Genomic DNA, 12,531 nt, shown 5'->3' on the forward strand with positions numbered 1-12,531 from the left:
ACGGAGCCTGAAGCCGCGTTTTGGAGCCGCGTTTTTGGAAAACGCGGCTTCAGCCGTTCCTTTGAGCCGCGTTTTCCAAGAACGCGGCTCAAAGGAAAGGCTGGAGCCGCGTTTTCCAAAAACGCGGCTCAATAACGCGGCTTCAGGCCGTGCGGCTAATTTTTTTTTTTTTAATTGTAGCTTGAGTTGCGTTTCAAAAACGCAACTTCAGACCCCTTGAAACGTACTGTACCAGGATGGAGCTGCGTTTGAAACGCAGCTTCAAGTTTCAGTATAAACAAAAAAAAAACGAAACGTGAATCCCTTACCATCAAATCAGAAAACTGGCTCTCCGATCGCACAAGACCCTCACCGATCGCCCACACTCCCCTCACCGATCGCCCATTCCCCTCACCGCTCCAACACAGTCCCCTCAACGCTCGCACATCCCCTCACCGATCGTAGACAACTCTCACCGATCTCACACTCCCCTCACCGATCTCAGCCCACTCTCACCGATCTCAAGACTATGTGAATCCCCTCACTTCAACCCTATGTGAATCCCCTTCCTCCCTCTGCTCTTCCTCCTCTTCGTTTTCTTCTCACCGATCGCTGGCACACACCCATTCTCGCAAGGCCACTAGCAGTAAGTTTTTCCAAATTTTTTGTTTTGATTCCTGTTTTGGGGTTCCTATTTTTGCTTTACGGTTTCGATTTTAGGTTTAGGGTTTGGGCCGTCGATCTAGGGTTTTGATTTTGGGTATAAATGTTCAATCTTAATATTTGGTTTTAGATTTCAATATTTGGTTTTGGAGATGTTTGATCGATGAATTCATTTTTGCTTGGTGGGTTTTTGATATCTGTGTGTGTGTGTGTGTGTGTGTGTGTGTGTGTGTTGCTGCGGATCCTATTGTCTGTGTTTGTGTGTGTTGCTTGTGCTGCTGTGTGTGTGTGTGTGTATGTTGCTATTGCTGCTGCTGCTGCTCTGTGTGTGTGTTGTTACTGGTGCTGCTCTGTGTTTGTGTGTGTGCTGCTGGTGTGTGTGTGTTGCTGGTGCTGCTGTGTGTGTGTGTCTGTGTTGCTGCGGATCCTATTGTCTGTGTGTGTGTGTGTTGCTTGTGCTGCTGTGTGTGTGTGTGTGTGTGTGTGTATGTTGCTGTTATAGGATATGCTGCTGCTCTGTGTATGTCTGTGTGTGTGTTGTTACTGGTGCTGCTCTGTGTTTGTGTGTGTGCTGCTGGTGTGTGTGTGTTGCTGGTGCTGCTGTGTGTGTGTGTGTGTGTGTGTGTTGTTGGTGTGTGCTCTGTGTGTGGGTATGTGTGTTGCTGCTGCTGCTGCTCTGTGTGTGTGTGTGCTGCTGCTCTGTGTGTGTGTGTGTGTGTGTTGCTTGTGCTGCTGCTCTGTGTGTGTGTGTGTTGCTGCTCTGCTGCTGGTGTGTGTGTGTTGCTGGTGCTGCTGTGTGTGTGTGTGTGTGTGTGTGTTGTTGGTGCTGTGCTCTGTGTGTGGGTATGTGTGTTGCTGCTGCTGCTGCTGTGTGTGTGTGTGTGTGTGTGCTGCTGCTCTGTGTGTGTGTGTGTTGCTTGTGCTGCTGCTCTGTGTGTGTGTGTGTTGCTGCTACTGCTGCTGTGTGTGTGTGTGTGTGTTGCTGCTGCTCTGTGGAAGAGGGATTTTAAGTGAATCGCCCAACTTCCAATTTAAACAATGTATAGATGCAATATTAGGAATACTAGCATGACATAAAAGGGTAACAATACTGTACTAATTATGACAAGGTTAGAGGAATTTGTTTTATATTTTTTGATAAATAGAACTTTTAAATATTAGTCGACCTTTAATGAAAAAGGATGAAATATAATGTAATTATTGGGAAGTTGTTTTACAAGGCTTTCGACAAAGTTGTTTGGGGTCATCCAATTTCAAGTTGTATGGTCGTGCACTTGTGCTGCATCTGCAATTTAATTGTTAGTGTTTCTTTCAATGACAATAGTGCATCTGTCACTAATTAGCTTATTTTTCAATATATAAGTTTTCTTTTTCCTGTTCTTTTCTTTTTGGGTTGCTGTATTTGGGTGGCAAAAATGAGGGCATGAATTCAAAATGGATAGACATCTAAGAGTTTCTCCAGTATTGAAATTTAATTTCAACTAATCAAAGTAAACCCACTTATCTATCACAGGATTTGAATCGATTAGTTATTGCACTTAAAATGTAAAGAAACTTTGTAATATTCAGCCTCATAGTCTTTTACCCTTTTTTTTTTTAGAGATTTTTAATCTATAGCGTCCGATAGATTTCAGAATTATTGATAATAAACTAATAATGACATTTCATTGTTATTGATAATTTGTCCAATTTGGTCCATGTCGGTCTATTCAGTCCACCTTAGTCCTTTCGGTCCACTTCGATCCATTCAGTCTATTTTGGTCCTTTCGGTCCAATTCGGTCCTTTTAGTCCACTTCAGTCCTTTCGGTCCATTCAGTCTATTTTGGTCCTTCTGGTCCAATTCGGTCCTTTTAGTCCATTTCGGTCCTTTCGGTCCAATTCGGTCCTTTTAGTCTACTTCAGTCCTTTCGGTCCATTCAGTTGACTTCGGTCATTTTGGTCCATTCAGTCTAATTTGGTCCTTTCGGTCCAATTCGGTCCTTTTAGTCCACTTCAGTCCTTTCGGTCCAAATTGGCCCTTTGATCCACTTGGTCTTATTGGTCCAGTTCAATCGAAAATGACAAAAAGTAATATAATTATTTTTAATTGTTTAATTTAATTATTTATGGTATTATTTACTATCTTTCTTTATGTTCCCCCTACATGATATTATTATTATTATTTTTTATAGGGGGACGAAATTTAAAGATGATGGTATTAAATTTAGTATCATAATCTACAATCTTCTAATGCATAAGTTATTCAGTACAATTCTATTTCATATGAAGATTGTGAAGCTCATCTTACAATGTATAAATTATATAACATATCATCGTAGAAATTCATCTGTAAATAAATGTATTGCCCTCTTCATTCTTTAACAATAAATGCCGTTAATATTTTCATACAATCACACAAACTAGTTAATATGATAAAACAAAGCCATACAAAGTACCTTTTTATGTTGAAGACTCTTGTTATGTGGTTGGAAGAAGCACAAACTTTTTATTGAACATATATATATCGATACAAACAATTGTAAATGCCTCATGCATTGCATAGACCTACAACTAGTTATGATAATAACCAATCCATTAGGGAGGTAAAGTGCACTAATTTAATTTTTAAACTCATGTTATCCAATAACAAATGTTATACATGGTCAATGAAAAACAAGTCATGTAGAACTGTTTTATGTCATTTCCTTATGCCTTTTCACCCTCTAGTCCTTTTTGGACTAGATTTTAATTATGAAAATTTTACTGACTAGTTTGTCTTATTTTACTATGATTATTGATGTCTTATGGTAGTTGTGAAATTTGATAGTGTTTGTTTACGGAGTTGGTTCAGTTGACAAGGTTAACAATATACTTTATATTATATTTTATATGTTGGTATACAATATATTAAAATAATCTAAAAGAAAGGAATAAATCTCACTGCTATGTTACAAAATAAAATGAAGTAAGCATCGCGACAATTGTTCCAAGACGAAAGCACCTATCTTTTTGGTACTCATGAACGCTCACATCTAAATGTATCGTGCTTTGGGCGAAGGGCATATCTCACTTGTAGTGCCTGTTGTATCAATCTCTCTTTCGTGATTAGTTAAGATGACTACTTATATGTGATTTGTCATTATTTTTTTTTTAGTAATATATGTGTGAATTTCAGTCAGATATTCTCATACACATATATATATGTACATGTACATGTATCTATTAATTAACATGTTCCTTACATGTGTTTCACAGGTGATGTTGTTCGCAAACATTTGAAATTATAGTCAGAGGCACAAAGTTCACAACAAATTCCGCTCACTGTGCACGAAAATCCAGACGCCTCTCAAAAGCCATTCACCTACATTTTCTATCATTTTATCTTGGTACCCGCCCAATTCCCACGCCTTTTCTTCGTTGTGCTTACTATCTTTCTTAAATTGATGCGTCCTTGCATCTTTGTAACTCTTTTTGTTGTAATTGTTCTTTTCATTTAATTATATAGATTAAGATTTATATCATAGGGCTGTATCTGAGACATATGTAGCCGTATGATACAAATTTTGAAAAGATACTTGTAAAACAAACACAGTTGGAACATACCCAACGTGCAGTATTGTATTGGAAAGGACAGTGGTTTTATATTTGAATGGGTGAATATCTCACTCTTCATATTGCATGAAGAGATGCCTGCGTGTGTGTGTGTATATGCAATTAACTTCAATTTCCTCTTAATTTAATAGGTTGGGAAGTACTTAAATATAGATATTATCACTTCATACATCTTCTCTTTTGACTAACTTATTTCATAAATGATATAAATTTTCATAAATTAAATGATTTTCAACCCTTCATACAACTTTCTTCTTGACTAACGCTTTTCATAATTTAAATAAACTTTAAACTCCATAGCAAAATGTGACAATCGACTCCTAACAAGTAATACCCAATTACATGGATGCATTCAGTTCTTTCTTGCTAATATAGAATCAACAAATCATATCGATTTGTTCGTAACAATTCACTTAGACCAACTCTTGGAACCTTAAAGGAGTGGGCAACAATATATTCTATTTTGGACTTACAATATCATCATACATAGCATTTAGCTTAGATTATCACATGTAGGAGACGACTTCGTTGTTGGACATAGTTATCTTGGTATTCTGGAGGTTATAATTATTACAATTGCATGCATTTGTGATTTGTTAATATCTTATTCCAACAATTATGCTTAAAATATTCCAAACATATCACATTAAGTTATGCTTCATTTAGTGTTACTATTTAGAAAATTGAAAGTATAGGCTATTCTTGATGTAGTGATATATATATATATATGTTATCCGAAAATCTATGCATAGTTCGGTATGTTTGTTCTTTACAAATCAGTAATAGGTCTCAGATCACCTCTGAATCTAATTTGACGGTTTATTGGCTATGCATTACCAAATGTTGTTGTAGGTCAGATATTGTTTATCTTGTATAGTCATGGATAAAAGTTGGATGAAGAAGCAGAGGGGTTCAAGGGAATATATTGAAGGTGTACTTAAATTTGTGGAATTTGCATCAAAACATGCAAGCGATGGGAAAATCTTTTGTCCTTGTACCAAATGTGTGAATATGAATTTGGTACTGCCAGGGGTGGCACGTGAACATCTTTGGAGTAAGGGGATGCTTCAAAATTACACACTTTGGAAATGGCATGGGGAATCGGCAGCTGTGCCAACTGCCACTGAATGTGGGAGTAGTCATGTCCAAGAGTCCTTAGAACAATACGGTGACTTTCGTGGGATGTTGCATGATTTGTGCCCCACGCATGGAATGCCACCTGAACCAATGGACGAAGGGGAAACTGTGCAACAACCGGCTGAAGGTCCAAATGATGGTGCACAAAAGTTTTACAAAATGATAGATGATGTCCACAAACCTTTATATGCTGGGTGTACAAAATTTAGCATATTCTCAGCCATCGTTGTGTTGTTCCAGTTGAAGACTCTTTGTGGTTGGACGAACAAGTCATTTACTATGTTGCTTCAACTCTTGATGGATATCCTCCCTTCTGACGCTAAGTTGCCAAAGGACCATTATGAGGCTAAGAAAATAGTTCGAGATTTGGGTTTGGGGTATGAGAAGATCCATGCTTGTCCCAATGATTGTATGCTATTTTGGAAGGAGAATGTTAACCTCGACGCATGTCCTTGTTGCGAAGAAAGTAGGTGGAAACCAAATGAGGCATCTGTTACAAATAATAATGCCTCATCTAGTAAGGGAAAGAAGAAAGCTGCAAAGATCCTACGCTGGTTTCCCTTAAAGCCAAGATTGCAGCGATTATTTTTGTCACCCGACTTGGCTAGTTCTATGAAATGGCATGCTAATGGTCGTACCGAGGACGGGGTAATGCGGCATCCTGCTGACTCGGATGCATGGAAAATGTTTGACACTACGCATTTACAGTTCTCGTCTAAGCCTCGTAATGTCAGACTTGGATTAGCTGCGGATGGGTTCAACCCCTTCGGAATGCTGAGTACTACTCACAGCACTTGGCCTGTCATGCTAGTCCCTTACAATCTCCCGCCTTGGTTGTGCATGAAACGATCATCTTTGATTTTATCACTAGTTATTCCTGGACTTAAATCGCTAGGGATTGCAATAGATGTGTACTTGCAACCCTTAGTAGAAGAACTGAGGGAATTATGGGATGTTGGAGTAGAAGCATACGGTGCATCTTCAAAAAATGTATTCCAATTGCATGCAGTATTGATGTGGACGGTACATGATTTTCCTGCATACGCAGATGTGTCGGGTTGGAGTACGAAGGGTAAGTTTGCGTGTCCTTGTTGTGCCTCAAAGACCGACTTGAAATATTTAAAAAATGGCCGCAAATTCTGTTACATGGGACATAGGCGATGGTTGGGTAGTGACCACGAATTTCGGAAAGAAGATACTTTATTTGATGGATTCACTGATATGCGAGTGGCTCCTGTGCCACCAGTTGCGTCAGACATAATTGTGGACACTGAAACTTTACTTACACGTTGTCTGGGAAAGAAATGTCGAGAAAAATACAACAAAAGAAAGAGAGGTGAGGCAAACCAGTGTGTTTGGAAGAAGAGAAGTATTTTTTTCACATTGCCTTATTGGAAGGATCACAAGTTGCGACACAATCTTGATGTGATGCATATAGAGAAGAATGTGATGGACAATATACTTGGCACTTTGCTGAACGTGAAGGACTGGACAAAGGACAATTACAAGGCACGCCTTGACTTGGCGGAAATGGGAATAAGGAGAGAACTCCACCTACAGCGAAAAGACCATGATAAGTATATGATACCGCCTGCGTGTTTTCATATGACTGCATTGGAGAAAGATGGTTTCTTGCAAGTTTTGCGAGACGTAAAAGTGCCCGATGGATATGCTTCCAACATCTCCCGCCGTGTGAACCTCAAAGAACGTAAGATTTCTGGTTTAAAGAGTCATGATAATCACATCCTGATGCAACAACTCCTTCCAATTGCTTTACGAGGATCTTTGCCATCGCATGTCATTAGGCCTTTGATGAAGTTAGCTTGTTTCTTTAGGAAAATTTGTTCGAAAACCCTTACGGCGCTTGATATTGCGAGTGCTGAGGCTGACATTGCAGTGACGTTGTGTGAATTGGAAAAAATATTTCCTCCATCTTTCTTCACTGTGATGGTACATTTGGTCATGCACTTGGCTACTGAAGCCAGGATTGGTGGTCCAGTTCAGTACCGTTGGATGTACCCCATTGAGAGGTAAGTCATAGGTAATACATGTACAGTATGAGGTTTCATGTGTGCTTTCTAATAGCTAGTGTCAATTACTAACCTTGTCATGCGCATTATAGGTACCTCTCACGCCTTAAGTCTTATGTAAGAAATAGGGCTGCTCCAGAAGGGTGTATTGCTGAAGGCTACATAGTGGAGGAATGTTTAACGTTTTGTTCACGGTATATGGAAGGAGTTGAAACTATATTCTCACGACCCACAAGAACGATGGAGGAGTCAACAGGGGCAGTTTCAAGTGTGGCACTAGAAAGTAGGGAATTGACCCAAGCTCATCGCTATGTGCTATTCAATTCCGAGAACATTTACCAGTTTCGTGAGTAAGTATTATGGACATCAATATAATTGCACGAGAATCCAATGTGCGCTCCGTGTATTAACACTAATACAATTGCCATCTCATGTAGGATGCACAAAAGTTTGACGAAGGATGAACTTCAAAAGGGCCACTGTCGTATATCCAATGCTACTATTCATAAGCACCACATGGAGAACTTTTGTGGCTGGTTTAGATCTCACGTACGTGTCATATATTCAACTTTTTAACATTGCAACTTTCCCATAAGTAGAAGGACGATACTAATTAGACTCAGTTAATTTGTTTGATTATATTAGGTGATGTCAATGACTGCTGCTGATAGGGAAAGAACTGGACTTAGTGATACACTTGTCACGCTTTCGAAAGGCCCATATACTTCAGTAAATCGGCTGAAACATTATGTCATAAATGGGTTAAAATTTAGGAGTTCGAGTGTCGAGGGAAATAGAAAAACGCAAAATAGTGGAGTTAGTGTTGCCACTGAAGGTGGCAATATGTACTATGGTGTGTTGACAGATATCATTGAGTTGAATTATTCAGGCAACATCAAACATGTGTTATTCAAGTGTAAATGGGTTGATGATCAAAATAGGAGGGGATATAAGATTGATGAGTTTGGGTTTCCTATGGTGAATTTTAATCATTCCGTACATGGTGGGGAGGAAATGGTGCATGAACCATATGTGTTGGCGTCTCAAGCTACACAAGTTTTTTATGTTGAAGATAAAAGGCAGAAAGATTGGTTTGTTGTCGTTAAAACGAAAGCCAGAGATGTATTTGATGCAGGTATTGGGCCCCATTGTGATGAGGATGACACGGATGAGTTTCTTGAGAACATCCCGTACTCTGTCACTAGTCCTGATGTTGGTAGGGATGACCTTCGTTGGGGTCGAGATGATGTGGAGGGAATGACAATTGATGCCTCTATCATTGGCCCAAGAGATCTTCCTGAAATGGACGACTTGGATGAGTGTGAGTTCATTGATGATGACTCCAACGATGAAGATGACAACGAAGTCGATTACAGTGATGATGAGTAGTGTAATAGGATATTGTTGTGGTATGTGTAATTGTGTTATAGTTAATTCTTATTGAAATTATAAGTTCTCATTTGTAAAGGCATATTGCGTGCAAAGTTTGACATTGTTACATATATATGTACAAACTATTATTTTGTCAAAATTGTTAAAAAATAAAAGTTTGAACATATATATGCAACTAATAACATAGACATATCTTTCCGGTTCGTTCAGAGCTTTAGAGTCACTATGACTCTACGTATGACTTGAAAAGCACAACCCAGAAGGATTTAGACGTTTGAAACGGTTGTGATTGTCACCCTATCCTCTTTCACAATTTGCCTACGGATGTATGTAGTATGTACATGATTTAATTGTGATTGAGCATGACTAATATGTGATTAAGCTAACTCAAACAAACTGGGAAGTGTGAAAATAATTTTAGTAGGAAATTAATACGCTAAAATAAAACTTACTTCATTTACATAACAAAGTTGCTACAAACGAGACTAAATATTTACCTATACTAAAAGAGAAAATTGTAGGGAAAAACATTCAACATGGTTTTGGTATGGGGTTGACTTGTCTTTTTTTTTTTCTTACTTTGAAATGAAGACTCTAGTTACACTTGTGTCTTTGTTATAGGATATATGTGTCCTCATGACTTAAGAATCGGATTGATACTCATATATAATTAGTAGGTGAAACTGTTACTTCTTCATGTTGTTGCATATATATGTTATAACTGTTATATTTTCGTGTTGTTAAGAAATAATAGTTTTAACATACATAATTATCTTTACTACAGTTAACAATTATTGGCCGTGCTTCTTAACCATTTTTCCTCATTGTGTTGTAAAAGGTGTTGGACGCAAGAATGGGGAGGAAACGCCAGTTGCCACTTGTTTATGTTGGGTAAGGATCATCACAGTCACGACAACGAGTGGAGGCAACTGAGGAGGAACCCCACATTTCTGAGGACGCAAGACCGGTGCCAACACCGGTGGCAAGTGACGATGATGAGACACTAGCTCCAGGTATTGGTCATGTTTTCGAATGTAAGGTTTGATGTTTATTATTGGATGCTTAGATCAATTCTAGCTAATACATATAGGAATTAATTTGGTTCAAAGTTTTTTAATATTGTAGGATTAATTTATGTTTTGTAATTTCAATTATCAGTTGGTGGTTTACATCATTTCATAATATAATTAAAATATCAAGGTATATTGAGTATATTCTGCTGACTTTGGTCCATTTGGTCCATTAATTTCCTTTGGGTCCAATTCAGTAGGTTCTGGTCTATTTGGTCCAATTTGGTCTGCTCAGTCCAGTCATTTCTGCTCAGTCTAGTTTGGTCCTACAGTGTCTACCTCGGTCCTTTAGGTCCACTATGGTCCATTCAATCACTTCAGTCCAATTTCATGCCATTGGTTTTTCAATTGGGATGTTCCTGACATGTTATATACTTGACTCGAAGCCAACTATATGCAGTAAAGTATAACCAAGACATTCCCTCTGTATTTCCAAATTAACAAAGTGTGGGAAAATGCAAAACCTTGATTATCAATTCCAAGTATGTAGGATCTATTCCATCTTGGGTATCATTCTATCCAGATGATGATTAAAAAAAAACGTGATATGTTCTTGTAGATTATTGTTATACTTGCTTAATTAAGCTGTCAATTTCCAATTACCAGTCAACTTTAGGAAATTGGTAAACAAATTTGCTGAAGTTGAATGATCACAGAGAAGATCGGGTTGAAATTATATATTCTAAATCCAAATGTATTAAATGGTAATTATAGGCAACCCGTGACGAAGCATGGTTGCTCGTCTTTTTAGAAAGCTACGTAAGTGGGTTACATGAATGCGTGGGACAAAGGCCTCAATTTACTTATGTTTTGTAACCATGAAATCGTAAACCTTTTATTATTTCAATTCGTAGATGCATAATTTTTGCGTGGTGTGACATTTTTCACTACTTCTAAGTTTTGTTAAATAAGTTCTAATATGGCTGGTCTTGTAGATACAGATGATTATGTGCATACCCAAACACCGGTACAAAATCCAGCACCGGAACAAAATCGAGCATCAGAAAATAGGCCTGGAAAACGTGGGAAAACAAGGTTGGCTGACATATGGGCAATGAATGGTGAGTACAAAATTCAGTTGCCGTTAAATGATGAAGGCCAACCGATTGGCAATGACGGGGAATTGTTCGTTCGATGGTTGGGCTCGTTTTGCGAGAATGGCCTATTATGCCCGCTTACGCCTGCTGGGTGGCCAAGTGTCCCTCAAAAGTTTAAAAAAGATTGTTGGACGGAGATTGAGGTAGTATGAAAAGGAAATATTAGTTATTTTTATTTACACCTGCTGTCCTAATTAAAATACTACATTTTGCTAACTCTACTGTCTTATTTCAGCAACGGTATATAATTGATCCCAATATTGTCAAACCAACCAATCAAATGGGATGGGCAATGAGTCAGCTAGGAGAACTAAGGAGGAATCGCAGGACCAAGTTGAAGAAGGATCACAAAAAACCTGGGCTGTCACGTGAAGAAGTATTGGTTATTGAACTGCCTGGGGTTATCCCAGCACAGTGGAAGGAGATGGTTGATTATTGGTTCAATGAAAAAACTGAGGTACATGCGATATTCTTCGTCTTACTCATGTTCATGGTAATTTAGTCAAGAGATGTTTTGATTTTTTTAAATTTTCTTTTTTTGATGGTAATGTGGTTGCAGACATTAAGTCTCAAAAACAAGGCGAGTCGAGACAAGCAGAAAGACATAGCAAGATGTGGGGCCAAAAGTCTTGCTCAGATTTCTGCTGAAATGGTAATAAGTAAACTTAGAATTCATAAATGCCTACATGATGTCCCCTGATATTTTGAGGTCAAATTTACCAACTTAATCTCATTTCATATGTTTTAGGAATAAGAATAAGTTAATTAAATTATAGGTTTTTTGGTAAGTAAAAAATGTAATACATAGCTTTATGCATCCTTGTAATATATAGAGATGACTTTGTTAATCCTCTTAATGTATATATCACCCATGGGTAATTTTACTAAGTCCGAACATTTTAGGTTACTCATGGGTAATTTGAGATGCGCATCTCAATCTTATCTCAAATAGAGTGTTATTATAGAAAGTCTATGATGCCTATTTTCTAACTCTCCATGTCATTTTTATTTTTAATATCTTAATTTAACAACCCCATGTGTATTTGGAATGTAGCTAAATCCTCTCATTATGTTACTACTCTCTCAGCTTTTTCATAATTTCAGTAACTTTGTTATGACTATCTCATTGTGGACTTGTGTTAATTGTGGCATAACAACATTATATAGTTAGTGTTTATTGTAATTATGTTTGTTCATCATATAGGCGAAAGATAAAGGGGCGGCAGTCGAACGCGCGGATGTCTTTCAGAAAGTATACCGTACAAAAGGTGGGGTTGCTGTTAGTGACCGTGTGCAAGATCAGATGGTAAGGACAATTTAATCGAATTGAATTTTAGTGTATTTTGTGTTTGTATTAATTCTGGTGTGTAATATGTTGTTTGGTTTTTGTGGGAAAACAGGATAGGATGGCAGTACTTTTGAATGAACAGGACATACGACTACACGGAGAGATTGGTAATGGAATCCTCTGGTCGAAGGACGACGCATATGCTCGGGTGATAGGTCTTGATGAGCGCCCAGGTCGTGTACGTGGGGTAGGCTTTGGGATCACCCCATCAGGAAGAAGTGCC

At 38.2% G+C, this 12,531-nt stretch overlaps 1 protein-coding gene and 1 long non-coding RNA gene across 2 annotated transcripts; both read left to right on the forward strand.

Annotated features, from left to right (window-relative positions):
- The first annotated feature begins 587 nt into the window (after positions 1–587).
- On the forward strand, positions 588–4,305 carry LOC115972500. The gene is made up of 2 exons (XR_004087487.1): positions 588–625; positions 3,878–4,305. It is a non-coding gene; the product is annotated as an uncharacterized LOC115972500 (long non-coding RNA).
- Positions 4,306–5,113: 808 nt separating this feature from the next.
- LOC115970519 lies at positions 5,114–7,755 on the forward strand. Its single transcript, XM_031090145.1, has 2 exons — positions 5,114–7,401; positions 7,494–7,755. The coding sequence occupies exons 1-2, from the start codon at positions 5,114–5,116 to the stop codon at positions 7,753–7,755; spliced, it is 2,550 nt and encodes an 849-aa protein (XP_030946005.1).
- The last annotated feature ends 4,776 nt before the right edge of the window (positions 7,756–12,531 follow it).

Source organism: Quercus lobata, chromosome 12 (assembly GCF_001633185.2).
Source record: "Quercus lobata isolate SW786 chromosome 12, ValleyOak3.0 Primary Assembly, whole genome shotgun sequence".
Lineage (NCBI taxonomy): Eukaryota > Viridiplantae > Streptophyta > Magnoliopsida > Fagales > Fagaceae > Quercus > Quercus lobata.